Below are 15,358 nucleotides of genomic sequence, written 5' to 3'. Positions count from 1 at the left end.
TAAATTTCTGAGCTGCCTTGGGAATGGTAATTGGCTTGAATGAGATGGGTTAGTATTGTTCTGTTCCTAGCAAAGTATGCTGTATGTATAAATATAACCAACTTTAAAGAATTCCTCCTGGTTATGGATAAGTTAACTAGTTTATGACTAATAGCTGTGGGCAAAGGCATAATTGAGTTAAAATAGGAATAAAGGGAGAATATATATTTTTACCTTTTTATTTTGAAATAATTTCATACCTATAGAAACGTTGTAAGAATAATACATAGAAGTCCCATATGTCCTTCACCTGGATTCTCTGGCTGTTAACATTTTGCCACTTGGTTTATCCTTCATTGGGAGAGAATGTTTGGCTAACAATTGAGTGTTTACAACATGCCAAGCGTGCTTTTACTTGCCTTATCTCATGCACCAACCCATTAACGTATAGGTAATGTTATCTCCATTGTGTAGAAAGAGAAACTTAGGGAGGTTAGATCATTTGCCTGAGATCCCACAGCAGGTAAGTGGCAGAGGTTTCACAGGAAAGCCCATGTTTTTCACCATGTATCTCTAATAGTAGATATACAGACTTGCATTCTGGCCCAGGTTTTGCTGCTAACAGTGGTACAGTCATGTATCACTTAATGACCGAGTGCTTTCTGAGAAATTTGTCCTTAGGTGATTTCATTGTTCTGCAAACATCTTAGAGTGTACTTACACAAACCTAGATGGTACATACAGCCTGCTACATACCTAGGCTATATGCTACTAGTCTCATGAGATCACCATTCGTATATGCTGTCTGTCGTTGACCAAAACGTCGTTGTGCCAAACCATTGGCAGTTTATTTTGCAGCACTTACTCATCTTTCCCTTCTTTTCATGTAACCCAGTGTCCCTGGCCCAGACTCACCTCACTGCAGAGACAGGGTACCTTCAGTGAGGTGTCCTGAGCTTTTTAACTATATGAATCAGTGTTTGATCTGGTATTGCTGATTAAATGTAATTTGTTTAAGCAAAAATAAAGACTGAAGCTTGTATGCAGGGTTTGCTGTTGAAGTCATTGGCAAGGTGAGAATACACTCCTTTTCCCACATCCAGCTTCCATAGGAAGTAGATGGAACTGCCAAAATTTGATTGGTGTTCTGTTTTGCAAGGGAATAAACCAGGAGAGTTTTTCTTCTTAGGCAAAGTCTCTAGGGGTGCTAGACTGTTCTTTGCCCTAACCACCCCTTTGAGATTCTTGACCCCTCTTCCTGTCTGGCTACAAGGGCCTGAACGTATTGCTTCTAGGAGACTGTGGAAGTTGATAGCAAGATTTGGTCTTTAGATTATGTCCACTTTCTTTAGAGTTGAAATTTTTTCCCTGCCCTTGTTTTCCTCAGTTTTGGTAGAAGTAGATTTTCTAGAACTTTGAACTGAGATTGTAAATTTGATGGCTCATAGGCCAGATGTGGCTGGCAAATGTGTGTTTTTGGCTTGCCTAATGTTTAAATTTTTTTTTCATTAGTAGTCAACATTTAGAAAACCAGAGGATTTCACATAAAAACTCAGCTTTTGGCTTCTCTTTAAAAGAAAAAAAAAGGGAAAGAAATAATAATATTGGGCCCACAAAGAGCAGAACTGGAGAGGAACAGCCATAGATTGCTGTGGTCCCCACCAGCCTGTTTCATACCTGGCCGCTGTAGACACTTGACTTTTTGACTCCAGACCTAGAACTTGAACTTTAGTTTTAAAAGCTAGAGAAGTACAATTTGATGATCTAGTTAGTGGTGGGTTACCCTTACCCTTGGTTACCTGCTTTCTTGGGTAGGTAGAAAAATAGCTCATAAATAAGATTAGGGACTTACCCAAAATCACTATTGTTCCTGTCCTTGTCAGGGCTTGATTTCTGTCATTATGGGGCCAGACTGGCTCCTAGATCTGAGGGAGCTGCAGGCATCTTTCTACCCACCTTAGTTCTGATTCAATACTTCATTCCATACACACAGGCACCACTGCCAGCAGAGGGTGCTGTCCGCTCACTGAGCCTGCTGTCATTTTGGCTCAGCTGAGCAGCAACGGTTGGGCATGTGCCCTGGGTCTGTGTGAGAGTTTGGGCATGTCCATTTGGTTCCCATCCCTAGTGCCCACCCCTTAGACCCTGGCCAGGTTGTTGTGTCACTAGGGACTCTGTTCAGTAACAGGAAACTGGGGAAAGTTTAATTGTTTTCTCCTCTCTCTTTTTCCCATGCAGCTGAACAAAAGGTTCATCCTCAGTTTTCTCCATGCCCATGGGAAGCTGTTTACCCGGATTGGGTAAGTGTGCAGGATGTTTATTTTATTTTCCTACATTACAAGTCATTTTGGAATTTAATATTGTTAGCAACTAGACTGTGTTTGTAACTGAGGGCACAGGGTGTGAATTCTTAGAGGCCTCCACCTTCTCTTCTTTTCCTTTCACTCACTCTCCTACTGTGCTCATGAAGTTTGGGAAATATTACTCTCCATCCCTCTGTCTCTTCTTTCTCTACCTTCACTAAAACCCCCTTTACACACAGTCTTTCCCCAACCCCCAAACCTAGTCCCTCTGGGTTTCTCCTTCTCTGCCTTATGGCTCAGCCCCTAGTGAGCTCCTCAAGGAAGTTATGCTCAATCCCTGGGTGCAGCTGCCAGGGGTTATCCTTGGGGGAATGCTGTCCACTAATTTCCCTTAAACAGAAGAGTAACATTTTCTTTCCTCCAACATTTTCTCTTCCTTCTGAACCATACCCCTTCCTTCTTTGCTCAGGTTCCTACACCATATTGCTGATCTCAGTAAATGCTAAGACTTTTCTATGGTTTCACCATCCACCATGGATTTATATATAAGTCTTAGGGAAGGTAGTGTGTGCAAAACTCTTGTTACTTCGTCCTTTAAATCCCTGGAAAGAGATCAAGTTTTGAGTATTCCTTTGGTGGATCAGAGTTTTTCCTCACTGTGTAAAACTAGTGATCCTAAAGCCTGACTGATGCCTGCACACCAGAGCAGATGTGTGCTGAGTGCCTCTTCAGTCTGAGAGAGGAATAGGTGGCACTGCTCTCAGACAGGTCTTCTGCGTTGTAATATTTTCTGAGTTGGAGGTTTTATTATGAGCTACCCTTTGAGGTGATTTGTTTTGAGTTATAGATCTCCTGGTTGTCAATGTTTCCCTTTCACTTTCTGTCATAACCTTGTAAGTTTTTCTGTAATGCTCCAGGAGGTTTCCTTTAGTGGGAGAAGCTGAAAGGCTTTGTCCTGCTTGAAGAAACACTGTTCCAGGAATCGTGAACTAGAAAAGTGTGCCTATTACATATTCACTTGTCATCAGCCTGGGCAAAAGTGACAGTGATGGCCACTGCAAGAGTAGTCTTGATTTTGGAATGACTTGGAGTCGTGCCAATAGATGTATCTCTATTAGTAGAAAGAAGTGTCAAGTGATTCACTTAGGAAAAGTCAACGAAGTGCATCTGTAGCTCCCTCCACCCCACATAAGCTCTCCTCTGGCAGGGGTTTTTGCCCACACTGTTGTATCCCTACTGTCTCACACATCGTGGATGTTTAGTAAATATTTGTTGTATGAATGAGTGAATCATTACAAGAAATGGATAGATTGTGAAAGACTGGAGAGAAGGATCTAGTATTCTAGTAGGTTGTAGTAGACCCAGGGCAATCACTAGTGAGTAAGGTAAAGCTGCAGTTACAAGGTGAGCAGGATGATATCAATACCATTTCATAAAATAACACATCATAGCAGGAAATACTATTATGCTGTACTTAAAATAGGTATTATGGTTCGTATCTCTTTATTATCTTTTTTAGTTCTAATGTTTTAAATCTTTCTCTTCCTTACTACCTTTCCACTTGGTATCTTCTCTCTTTTTTTCCTTTTCTTATGTTTGTTCCTTAAATTTTCATGTACCGTGTTGTTCTAAGTGAGGATTTCTCAACTGTACTATTGATATTTTGATTTATAATTCTTTATTGTAGGGGGCTGTCCTGTGCATTGTAGGATGTTTAACAGCATCCCTGGCTTCTATCCACTACATGTCAATAGTGTCCTTTCCCCTCTCCCCAGGTCGTGACAATTAAAAATGTCTCCAGACATTGCTAAATGTTCCCTGGGGGCAAAGTTGCTCCTGTTTGAGAACTACTACTCTAGGTATTTCTTAGATCTCTTAGAGACCTTTGGGACCAAAGAAGTTATAAAGTCTTCGTCCAGAATGTAGGAATATTTAGGATATATTTTTATCAGGTTAAACATTAGAACCTTATTTTTCCCCCTTTTAAAATTCTCATATTTAGATACACATATCTTGGAGGAAGCTTGGGAAAGAACCACAATAATGATTAAAAAGCTAGAAAATTATTTCTGAGAGGAAAAATTAATCTTAAAAAAATTAAGGTAAAAAAGGTTTATTTAGAGACAGCTGTGGGGTACCCTAACTATGTTTAAATATGAGTCATAACCAGATAATTTTGATTTCTGTGGGACGACAGCAAGAGAAAATAGGCTTATGTTGCAGCTGGAGAGATTTGAGTTAGGTGTAAGAAAATTTCACAGAGGGAAAGTGTTCAGGAATTTTCTTCTCTGGAAGCCTTTAAAAAAGAATAGATTATCTTCATTTGTCAGAGGTGGTTTGCTGTGGTCCAGATTATTTTTCAGGATCTCTTCCATTTCTACATATAACATATTCTGTTGGCAAAAGATAAGGCCAGTCTAGTTTCACCTTCATAAAAAATGAGTTATAGTGGTGTTCACATGAGCAAAATGTATGTAAGTTCTAGGCACTCCAGCCCCTCGATGAGTATTTTCTCTTATGCTTTCCTGGAGGTAAAAGAGAATTGAGCCCCATATTTATTCTGGAAGGCAGAAACAGCAATAACTTTTCTATTGGAAAAAAAAAGTACACAAGTCTGTAAGACTAGAAAAGCAATGAGCCCAAGCCACACACAACAACATGGACTGTTGCCTAATTACCAATAAGATGTGAAATGTGGGAGGCGTTGAAAACATGTTAAGAGTGAGGAGATTGTAATGGGGAGCAGCTGAAGATACATCCACTGTCCCGCCTGCCTTTTGAGAAAAGCCCCGGCGTTGCTCTCTCAGTCTTTGTGTTCTCTGTGCGTGGTGTTCCAGATTGCATCAGTAGAGGTTTTGAATGCCTACTGTGTGCAATGCAAGTCTCCTTACTCTCAGCATCCAGTGAAGAAGAGGTTCGGAGTGTTAGATGGAATCAAGTGCCAAAAAGAGTTTGTTTTCCACTAGTGACTGGTTACAAGACGTCGAGAGTGAACAAGTCAGAGCCTCTGTGGGCTTCGGTCTCCTTATCACTAGTTTAAATAGATGATCTCGAAGGTCTGTTCAGTCCTTGTGTTCTGTGGCACTATGATTTTTTCTCTCATTTCTATCCTGTCACAAGGCTTTGTTTTTTGGGGTTTTTTTTTGCTATTGGGTCACTCCTATCTTGTTCAGTTTTTAAAAATTAAGAAGTTGAGAAAAGTTAAGAAGCCTGATTCTTTTCTGCAGAGAGTGTTGTCTAGCCCAGCTGTGTTCCTCAGCATCTGAGAGGTTGGGTCCTGCCCCGTTAGTCACTGTCTGAGTCACTCCCGGGTTTAGGTCCCAGTGTTGTCTGAAAGATTGGTTTCTTGAAACTGCCATTCAAATGAGACAAGATGTCTCAAGAGATCATGTCAGAAAGCAGTTACTTAAGTTAGTGAAACACATATCCTGAAAATGATTGTATCTTTTGCAGTGTTAAAGGATAGGGACAGGATCTTCTCCGGCTCAGGAAGAGGAATCAGTCACGGGTGCCGTATGGCTCCTAACAGACACTTGCTTTCCTGGTGAGAGGCTGATCAGTCTTGTGCTTGGACTCCGCTGTGAGAAGTTGGGAAGCCGGCAGCCTGTAGATTTCTGATTTGTGACAAATAGAATAATTTTGTTCCCATTATTGCCTTGGTTAAAGTTACTACTTTAGTTTTTACTTGCCTGCCTGGTCATGCTATTTGCACAGCTTTAAGTTCTCTTGGAATTCAAAGACCGATATATTTATTTTGGATTTTGAATTGTTAAAAATATAATGTTTGTGTCTTGATTTATTTTTAAAATTATAACTTTTATATACAAAAGCCAGAAGTATTCATTATAGGGGAAATCTTTTTACTATATACAGTGTTCATTGTAAAATATTTAGAAAACCCAGAAAAAAGAAGAAATAAAAAATTACCTATATTCTCACTATCCAGAGATAACTATCCACCGTTAACACTTGGTATATATTTTTATTTTTTTCCTATACATCACACACACACACACACACACATTTTTTACATGTATGTATAAGTAGGGATCACAATAAACTACTTTAAAATTGTTTTCATTTAATATATGTTGAACTTTCCCCCACATGATTAAAAAAATCTAATATAACTTTTAAAAAATAGAATTTAATTATATGGATGTGCCATCTGAATCATCTTCTTTTATTGGGCGTGTTAGGCTGCTTCCAATTCTTTGCTCTTATAAATTGCCATCTTTTTATGCTTTCTCTCCTCCTCTTCCTCTGCTGCTACGGCTGCTGCTGCTTCTTGGCTAAAGCTTTTACAATTATTACATAAGTAGTATATAGAATCTCGTTAGAAAAATATAACATTACAGCTAAGGCTAAAATTTCTTTCAACTCTCCCCCAACCCCTGTGTCCTCCAAAGAGATAACATTAGACATCAGGTTATGTATTCTTCCAGACCTTTTTACTGCATTTACATACTTACCTATGTATCCATAAAAACCATGGTTTTATTTTGTGGTTTTTTCCTGAACATAATTGTATATTGTCATTATCTCAGTTTTAGTATAATTTTCATTCTTGTAATATGGGATGGAGCAAAGAGAGAGACATAAAACTACTTGCAGGTAATTTGAGGCCAAAATCAGACAGCATTTTAGTTATAAAATTGGGAATCAGAAACCCCATTATTGAGCTCTGAGGAAGAATCTTTTATCTGTGCGTCCCTCTGTTATTGCCTAACAAAGCTGATTTTGTCTGAGTAGATCCGTCTTCCCTCATATCTCAGGATTGAAGTTACTCTAATATATCCTTATGCATTTGATTTTTTTTCTTTTGTTTTAATCATATTGAACTAGTTAAAAAGCAAAGGGAGGATTTTTTTTTTTTAACTTTTTAAAAAAAAGATGTGGACATTTGGCCTTGTGCTCATTTGAGACTTCTTTCTGACCTAGGGAGTGTTAATGGGTCTGTTTCAATTCCCCTCCCAGGGAAGAGGCTTCCTCAGACACAGCTTCGAAGTAAGACTGTCCCACGTGACACTTCTGTCATGTCGTTCTGTGCTGGCTCTCTACCGCCTTTCAACACGGAGACACATGGCTCTGAAACTTGCCCAGTGTGGCTGCTTTTCAAGCAGAGTGAACTCTGCTATTCTCGTAATGAGAAGTGCTAGCCCCCCTCCTCACGTCCGACCAGAGAGAGTGCTGCACAGTGTCAGGATTTAAAATGAAACCTTTGTTATAGCCCATGGGGAGAAGTGGATCCAATCTAGCCCCAAACATATCACTCTCTGCCATTCCAAACCTATCAAGAGTTTTAATGGTTCTGAAACTTTGGGGGGGGGGGGGGGGAGAAGGTTTTTTTGTTGTTTTTTGTATTTTTTTGGTTTTTTTAGAGGAGGCGCTTGAAATGGCATGTAGGGGGAAAAAGCAAATTCATGGCATGTTTTGTGCCAATGAAAATGAGGAGAGCTCAGCACAGAAAGGAGTATAAACTGTAATTGACCCATAGCTGTGGCATGACTTCTGGGTACCAGAAGGTCAATAATAGGAGTTGCCATCCAAGGGCAAAGAATGAAGATTGCTGAGAGCAGAAAGCTCTAGAGTTTTCTAACGTGGGAAGGGAACTATTCAGGGGGAAAATCGCCAAGGTTCAGGTGAAACTAGAAGCACCGTTTTCTAGGACTTGAAACTGTTTTGTATCTTTTGAGAAGGATACCCTTCCCTGTGGCTTTCCAGAAGCTATTTATTAATCCAGCCTGGAGCTGTTCCTCACCCCACCCCCCGTGTACCACAAGCAGTTTGTTTGTTGGGGGCGGGGGGTTTGAGAATGGATAAAAGATATTTTGCTGACCACGAATTGTTCAGTGTGGCCTTAAGGCTCATGTGCCTGGTTTCTCTCTCTAGCACCAAGTTTGAATTTGCTTTTTATTTCTGAGGACTTCAGCTGTGGTTAGTTCCTGTTGCCAAAGGAGCTCCAGGCATGCACCACTGTTTAGGATCTAGTGGCCACATTTGGCAAGCAGTGGTTTGAATGACCTCTCTTTAGGAGCCCTAGGTCACTGGCTGGATTTCTACCTCCCTACATTACAGGCTCTTCCTGTATTGGGAGTGGCAGTTGACCAGGGTATTATATTTCCACTGGCCTGAAAACATACAGACACTGATGTGCAGAGGCTTGTGAGAGGGAGAAGGACAGCAACCCAGGAAAGACGGAAACAGATCATTGGGGCCCTAGGTCTAGGCATTCTTCAAGGGGAAATTTGGGATTTTTAGGTGGAGCAATTAGTGTGATAGTACCTAAGAAGACAGCAGCAGAATTATGTCTGGTTTCCTGAAGTAAAGCCTTGAGTAAAGAATATTTAGATTCATGAACCTCTTTTTATAGAATATGGTTTTCATACCAGAGAGTTTGGGGAATATGTAGGTCTTAGAGCTTAAAGGAAATTTGTTCGCTGTTTAGAAAAACCGACTGTTCCAGAGAGAAATTTTGATTTCAGCTCGAATCCAGTTATTGCCAGGGGTTAGGAAATAGCATACCAAAGCATAATAACTCATAGCGATTTATCCAAAACTTGAATTGTTTTCATCTCCAAACTCTGAACACTTCTTTCTCTTAAATTTGTTCACAACCTTAGGAGATCGGGAAGGTTTGTGAAAGTAGCAAAGAAACGTCCTAGGTATTAGTTGTCAGCTTTTCGAGAGAGTAAGAGACATAGAGAAAGAGCAAGAGCAAGAGGGAAAGAGAGAGAGAGAGAATATGTGTGTGTGTATGTGTATGTGTATGAATGTGTACCAAGTGCTCTTGGGGATGTGCCTCACTGATTGGCTGGCTGTATTTGTAGGATGGAGACATTCCCTGCAGTGGCTGAGAAGGTCCTCAAGGAGTTCCAGGTGTTACTGCAGCATAGTCCCTCTCCTATTGGCAGTACCCGTATGCTGCAGCTTATGACCATCAACATGTTTGCTGTACACAACTCCCAGTTGAAAGGTAAGGAACGTCTAGTTTCTTTATTTATGAGATAAAGATTAATCTAGCTTCTTTCCTATGTTACCATACCACTACGTCCCCCACAATACATATGTGCGTGTACGCATGCACACACACACAACCTTCCCCATCATTGCCTCTCAGATCTTTAATTTACTCTTTGAAATCTGTGTGACTCTCTAGTGCTTGGGTGGGATGGAACGAGGGAATCATGGGTATAGAGCTTAATTTGCAAACCCAGAGATGCTGTTGCACATCTGGCCATGCTAAAGGCAGCAGCAAGGCCTCTTGGAGGCTGTAGACCCAGAGCCTCTCCCAGGGGAGAGGCATTGCTGAAATGTTTCATTGCAGAGACCATACGCTTGGCAGGGATTGGAAATAGCTGTTTCTGGACTCGTGTACCCTGTTTGTTCAATATGGAAAAGTCTAGTTCCCTATGGGATATCCCTTGTGGGAGCCTGCCAGGGAGTAAGAACAGAGAATTGATGAGCTATGGTGACTCAAATCTGGAAGCACAAAAATCACCAGGCCCAGAATTTGGCTAATATACTGGTGTGCATTCTGAAATGCTTTTCTGAACACTGGGGTTTTTTGGTGCAGGGGTGGTGGAGGGGCTGATTGGCAGGATTTCTAAGTGTTCTCATGACCAGGTCACAATTGAAGATCCCTTCCCTTCCCTCCACCCCACTTAGGTAAGGATAATGTGATTTGACTTGATGGAAGTATGTAGCATGGAGGTGACATTATTTTGTGTGTGTGCAAGGGCAATTTGGTCCTTGGCCCAGAATTGTTACAGAGCATTGACAGTGTTTGGTCTCAGGGCTGGAAGGTTATTATCTGAAATGCCAAGGCCTGGGAATTGCCCCATGGAGACACTCTTGTAAAACAGACCTGGCGTTTCTTTTTTTTTTTTTTTTTTTTTTTTAAAGATTTTATTTTTTCCTTTTTCTCCCCAAAGCCCCCCGGTACATAGTTGTGTATTCTTCGTTGTGGGTTCTTCTAGTTGTGGTATGTGGGATGCTGCCTCAGCGTGGCTTGATGAGCAGTGCCATGTCCGCGCCCAGGATTTGAACTAATGAAACACTGGGCCGCCTGCAGTGGAGCGCGCGAACTTAACCACTCAGCCACGGGGCCAGCCCCCCAGACCTGGCGTTTCTGGACAGAGTGTCGCTAGTTCTCTTGGTGCACCTTTTCTTAGTGTTTTCTCTCACTCTGAAGTTGATTTATTTTCCTTCCCATTTGTGTTTGGGGGTTATGCTTCAGCTTGCTGGTGGATGGGTGGGATTTCTTCCCTGATGAATGAGTGTGCCACACTTTCCCTTGAACTTGGCTCCTCCTGCGACTCTGCAAGGTCTTCTAGTCTGCCTGCCTGGGTTTTCAGTCACATTTGAATCCTAGAGGATTTTCTCCTCTCATGTTGCCTACTGCAGCATTTAGAATTCCCAGCAGAAGGTGAGATGCAGAGGTTTAGGTGCCATTTTGAACTTGGCTAATTATTCCTGAGAACAGCCCTGAGGAAGCATGGAGTCCTGAGGAGCAGTGATGGTTTCCAGGAAGGAGGAAGTAAAGTTTGTAAAGTGCTGTAGTGTTGAGGCTGTGAAGTCCAAAGGGGAGGGAGACTGATTCCTTCATCGTTACTCTGTTGGTTTTGCTACCAAGGGGCAAGCTCACCGGACTCAGGAAATGGGGCCTCCTGAGGTACCCTTCTATTCATTTTCCTGCCTCCCTCTAACAGCAATGCACACAGTTCAGTGAGCTTTCTGTCACAGAGCTGCAGCCTCTGCCAAGGTATTGTTCCAACATCAAGTGACCTATGGTCTCGGGAGGTATGAATGTAAAGGACCTGCAGCTCTTGCCTGTGAAGCACCTGTTGTCAGCAGCTTCTGCTCCATGAAAAGGAATACCTTGGCCTTTTCACAGGCCACCAGTGAGCCCTTTTCTTGTAGCTGTTGTTAAGTAAAGGTTAAGAAAATATGGGTAAAAGCAAGGTGAGATGGTGAGAACAGAGAAAGAAGGAAATAGATGGTTCCCCCATTGGAGCTAAGATACTTTTTCTGGGACTTTTTTCCATGGTTGGTCATAATGAGGACCTGCTCACCAAGAAGGACATGTCAAAGCCTGTGCTTGAGACTCTACTGATCATTTCTGTCCCTGTCGTGATGCTCACCTTCATGAGGCAGCTGGGGCCAAGAGGAGTATGAGCTGAGATGGTCAGAAGCTCCAAGGGTGTTTCAGGGGAAAACAGCCTGGGCCACAGGATGTAACACTCAACTAGGACAGAGAACTCTCTGGACATGCTGCCAAGTACCCGGTGTGCAGCTGAGGCGGCCGTCCAGACCCCACTGTGTGGGCTGCCATTGGGAGAGGGGTGAGCAGAGCACTCAGCAGGGCTGGTTGGTGGGAAGATGCACTTTTCCATTTCCCAGCACATGAGTCATCTTCTCTGGGCCCCTGTGCTGTGCTTGCACGGACAGTGGCAAGAAGGGGGTGTTGTGGCTGAGTAGCAGCATCTGTGCCGGGGGTGGAGAAGGAAGGGGGTTGGGGAGAGGGTAAAGATTTAAATCCTTCACTAATCAGCAGCAGTTTGAATCACATTTTTATGAGTAAGGAAGTGATAAATCAGCCCTGAGTGTTCAGCCCCCAAGTCCCATCAGCCGATGCCCTTCTAAAGGCTTCTCTCCAGGCCAGTCTGGTTGCTGTCAGAGTCGCCACCCAGCCACGGGACCCTGGGTGTCTGAAACCAGGAAGCAAGGGCCTGATGCTGCCTGGCCCTCCCAGGTGCTTGGGGTCTGTGGTGATTTGGCAGTCACTGCAAGTTACAGAACATCTGGGCCATCATTTTTCTTTCCATTCCTTCTTGGACGTGTCCTTTTGGGTGGGTGTTTGCATATGTCAGTTCCTGGACTCTATGGAGAAGGAACGTTCCAGCCTGAAGGAGAGGTGATCTGTGGCCCCCAAGGCAGTTGGGATCCTCTCTGTCTGTGCCTGGGCCTTCCCTGTAGATGTGGTACCTATGGAGTATGATTTGGAGAGCAACAGGGACATCCTTACTAAAAAGTATGTCCTTTGCTGATGCCTCTAATTCATTTGTTTGTGTTCAGTGCTACCCTTGTATAAAACTGTCCTCTTTTCAAAACACTAATAGTCCATGGATGGAAATGATACTAACACTTTAATGTGATTACTTTTCATACGTGCTTTCCTTGTGGTCAAGAGAGACATAGTACTGTTTAAAAGCTTTGGAGACCTCACAAGGCAAAATGGAGGGAAAAAACTTAGATGGTGGTGAGGGAAAGGCATCTTCTCCCTTTTCCTAGGTTATAGTTTTCCCTGGAGCTCAGGGAGCAGAGGTTGTGAGGTCAGATTTGCCCCCCTTCCCATAGGGGAAAATAAGATGAGTTATACTGTATCATTTAACCAACCAAAACTTTCATGTCTCACAGTGATCTTAAAACTCCTGGGTTCAGGGCTATTAGTAGAGAAACCTTTATCTCCTCCTCTCATATAGGCCCTATGTAAAAATCCTGCTTCAGTGGGACTACAGAGAGTCTAGAATCCTAATACTCTACGCTGAAGTGGCTGAGGACAGATAAATTTAAGGGATGTTTGGGGGCCCTTAGCCTGGCAGTTGTTAGGCACTCAGTATTTATTGACTGCATGGATGAAGAAGGCCACAGTTCTGGGCAAGTCAGCTCCCCTTGAACAGTGTGTTCCTTACCTGGCCTGTGTCCAGAATTGTCCTTTGGCGAGTGATGGGTGGTGGTGGGATAGGTGGTTCCCAGAGTGATGTCACAGTTGGTAATCTCTCTACGGCATTCCTGAGCCTGAAGGGAGAAATGGGGCTTCTCTGCGTGCTTCAGAATTTAACACTTCAGTAGCCATCTGATTGGCTGACGTGATGCTGGAGGGTGAACCGTTGATCTAAACCACAAACACTCCAAGAATTTTAATTTTTTGAAAATTCTGTAATTTAAGGAAATAAAACTCTGGTTTCTTGAAGAGGAGTAATTGAAGCAACATTTGTGGTAGGGCATCACTGAAACCCCTTTGCATCCCCCATCTGTGCCCAATTTGCTCCAATCTGGCCTTTTTTTTTTTTTTTTTCTTTTTCTCTCCCTGTCTCTCTCTCTTTTAAAAAAAAGTTTTATAATTCCTGGAATCAAAACCATCTCAGGCACACACTGTTTTATTTTACTGTATTATTGGATTATACTTCCTATAAATCATTGGATGTTATTCATTGGCCACCACTGGAATAACTTCCCTTTTCTGTGCCCTGGCCCCCTTTTCCTCCTCTTTTTCCTCCTTTACCAGTTCACAGTCAGAGTCGGTCTCCATTTCAGCCTTGCAGAAGAGCCCTGGTGGCAGCAAGAGGGCACCCAAGAGACACTTCTTGTGTGTGCTGGTGGTGCTCCCTGCTCTTAGGGAACGTTTAGGGGCTGGGATGGAGGGAGGGCCAGACTGGCATTCCTTTCATTTTCATTTATGCTTGCTTTTATGGTTTGTTAGTAATCCTGAATTGCAGAGGGTAGAAGGAGTGCCACATGCGCACCTCCAGAGGGATAGAGAATCACAGCTGTCTATATGGGACAAATAGCGCTCAACCTTCATATGTGGGATGCTTGAGGTGGGGATCTTACTCCTTCATGCCATCGTGTGTGCAGGTTGACACTAGTTGAGAATTTCGATTCACAACCAAAATTTCTTTGTCTTCCAGCATACAGTCACCTTAGAGGCCTTCAGTAAAGCAGTTTGCTCCTCTGTGGCAGTTCACTTCTGTCTGAGTTTCTTACCCAAGCAAAATGTATGAAGTGCCTAATCCTCTGCTTGTCAGAACAGTTGTACAGGAAATCCACCTTTCATAAGGGGTTAGGCTTGAGTTTAGCTGTATAAACTGTCCCTCTCGTTCCTCCTTCCTATGTCTCTGGTGGTAGAAGCCCTTGGGCTTTTCCTCCTTAAGGATCCCTGGGTAGATTTCTACAAGTAGTCAGCGCTGCCTCACCTTCATTTTCAGGACTGCTCAGTTTAGAGTAAATTAACAAAGAAAGAGCCAGCATGGCCAACAAATTTTGTGAGAAATAGATTCAAAAGTCAGAAGAGGCTAGGCTTTAGAAGGCAGGCCGGAGGAGGTTGCATCCTTCAGCTATGCCCTCTATCCCTCTGGGGGAGATATAACTATCAGCAGGCTGCTTAGCATAGACTTCTTCCCTCAGAGTTCCCTGGAAAAGAAGAAAAAGTTAAAGAACTGAGTGTGTCAAGGGACATTCCTATCTTCCTGACTCTGAATTCCAGGGTCCTTGTTGTTTTCAGAATGAATCTGTAACTTAATGCTGGGGGAGGAGAAGCAGTTATGAAAAGCTAAAGAAATGAGAAAATTCCGTTATATCAATAAAATTAAGCCTCTTAGCACATTGGTTGAATAAATGATTGCTGTTTTTGCCCACGGTGACCATGTGGTTGGTGTCCATGGCTGCTTTGGCATGGAGTGCAGAGTGCTGTAGCCCATCACTGCCCAGTAGTTAATGTGGGCTCAATACCTCGTCTCTGTTGCCATTTTGTTAGCTTCTCATTTGATTTTTTTGTTCAGGATGGACTTACACTGAAAGGGAGACATTACTGGGGGGGAATGTTGGCAGCAGCACTCTCAGCTGTCTTTTCCAAGCTCTCTTTAAGCTTTTCCTGAGCAGTAAAATTCTAAATGCGTGTAGCCTACCAGGGGGCTCAGGCCAGATATGTACTGTTCATTGAAATATACAGGGGAAGTGGGTGTGTTCTGGGGAATGGAGGTTAGGGGAGTAAGTTGCACTTTCGACCCTAACCAACTAAATGTTTGGGGAAGAATTGTAGGTTTCAGAGGCAGTGGCCAGTAATGACAACAACAGAACAACACTGTGCTAGTACCTGATGATCTTTTATAGTTGCTACACGTGTGTTCTCATTTGATTTCTCTTATCAGCCCTCTGAGACAGGTGGGACAGATATTTTGTGCCCTGTTTTATAGATGATGAGAAAGGTTAAGGAACTTAAGCAAGGTTGCACAGCTAGTCAGTTACACCCAGGTCTTAAGTGTCTATCCTTCTATATCAGAAGACACAAAAAT

At 42.7% G+C, this 15,358-nt stretch overlaps 1 protein-coding gene across 6 annotated transcripts in view; it reads left to right on the top strand.

Moving 5' to 3' along the window:
- Positions 1–15,358, top strand: part of SMG6 (SMG6 nonsense mediated mRNA decay factor) — a 213,023-nt gene that overhangs the window by 45,751 nt on the left and 151,914 nt on the right. For 5 of the 6 annotated variants that reach the window (XM_001504355.6, XM_070227863.1, XM_005597656.4 and 2 more), the window contains 2 exons: positions 2,218–2,279; positions 9,113–9,258. In XM_001504355.6, the coding sequence (XP_001504405.2) occupies positions 2,218–2,279; positions 9,113–9,258 (208 nt within the window). Of the gene's footprint in view, positions 1–2,217; positions 2,280–8,430; positions 8,506–9,112; positions 9,259–15,358 lie in introns of those variants that run through there. The other variant, XM_070227865.1, reaches the window with a different exon arrangement.

The sequence above is a fragment of the Equus caballus genome, chromosome 11 (assembly GCF_041296265.1).
Source record: "Equus caballus isolate H_3958 breed thoroughbred chromosome 11, TB-T2T, whole genome shotgun sequence".
NCBI classification, from domain to species: Eukaryota; Metazoa; Chordata; class Mammalia; order Perissodactyla; family Equidae; genus Equus; species Equus caballus.
The sequence above is the reverse complement of the archived record's forward strand: the minus strand, read 5'-3'. Positions and strand labels throughout refer to the sequence as shown.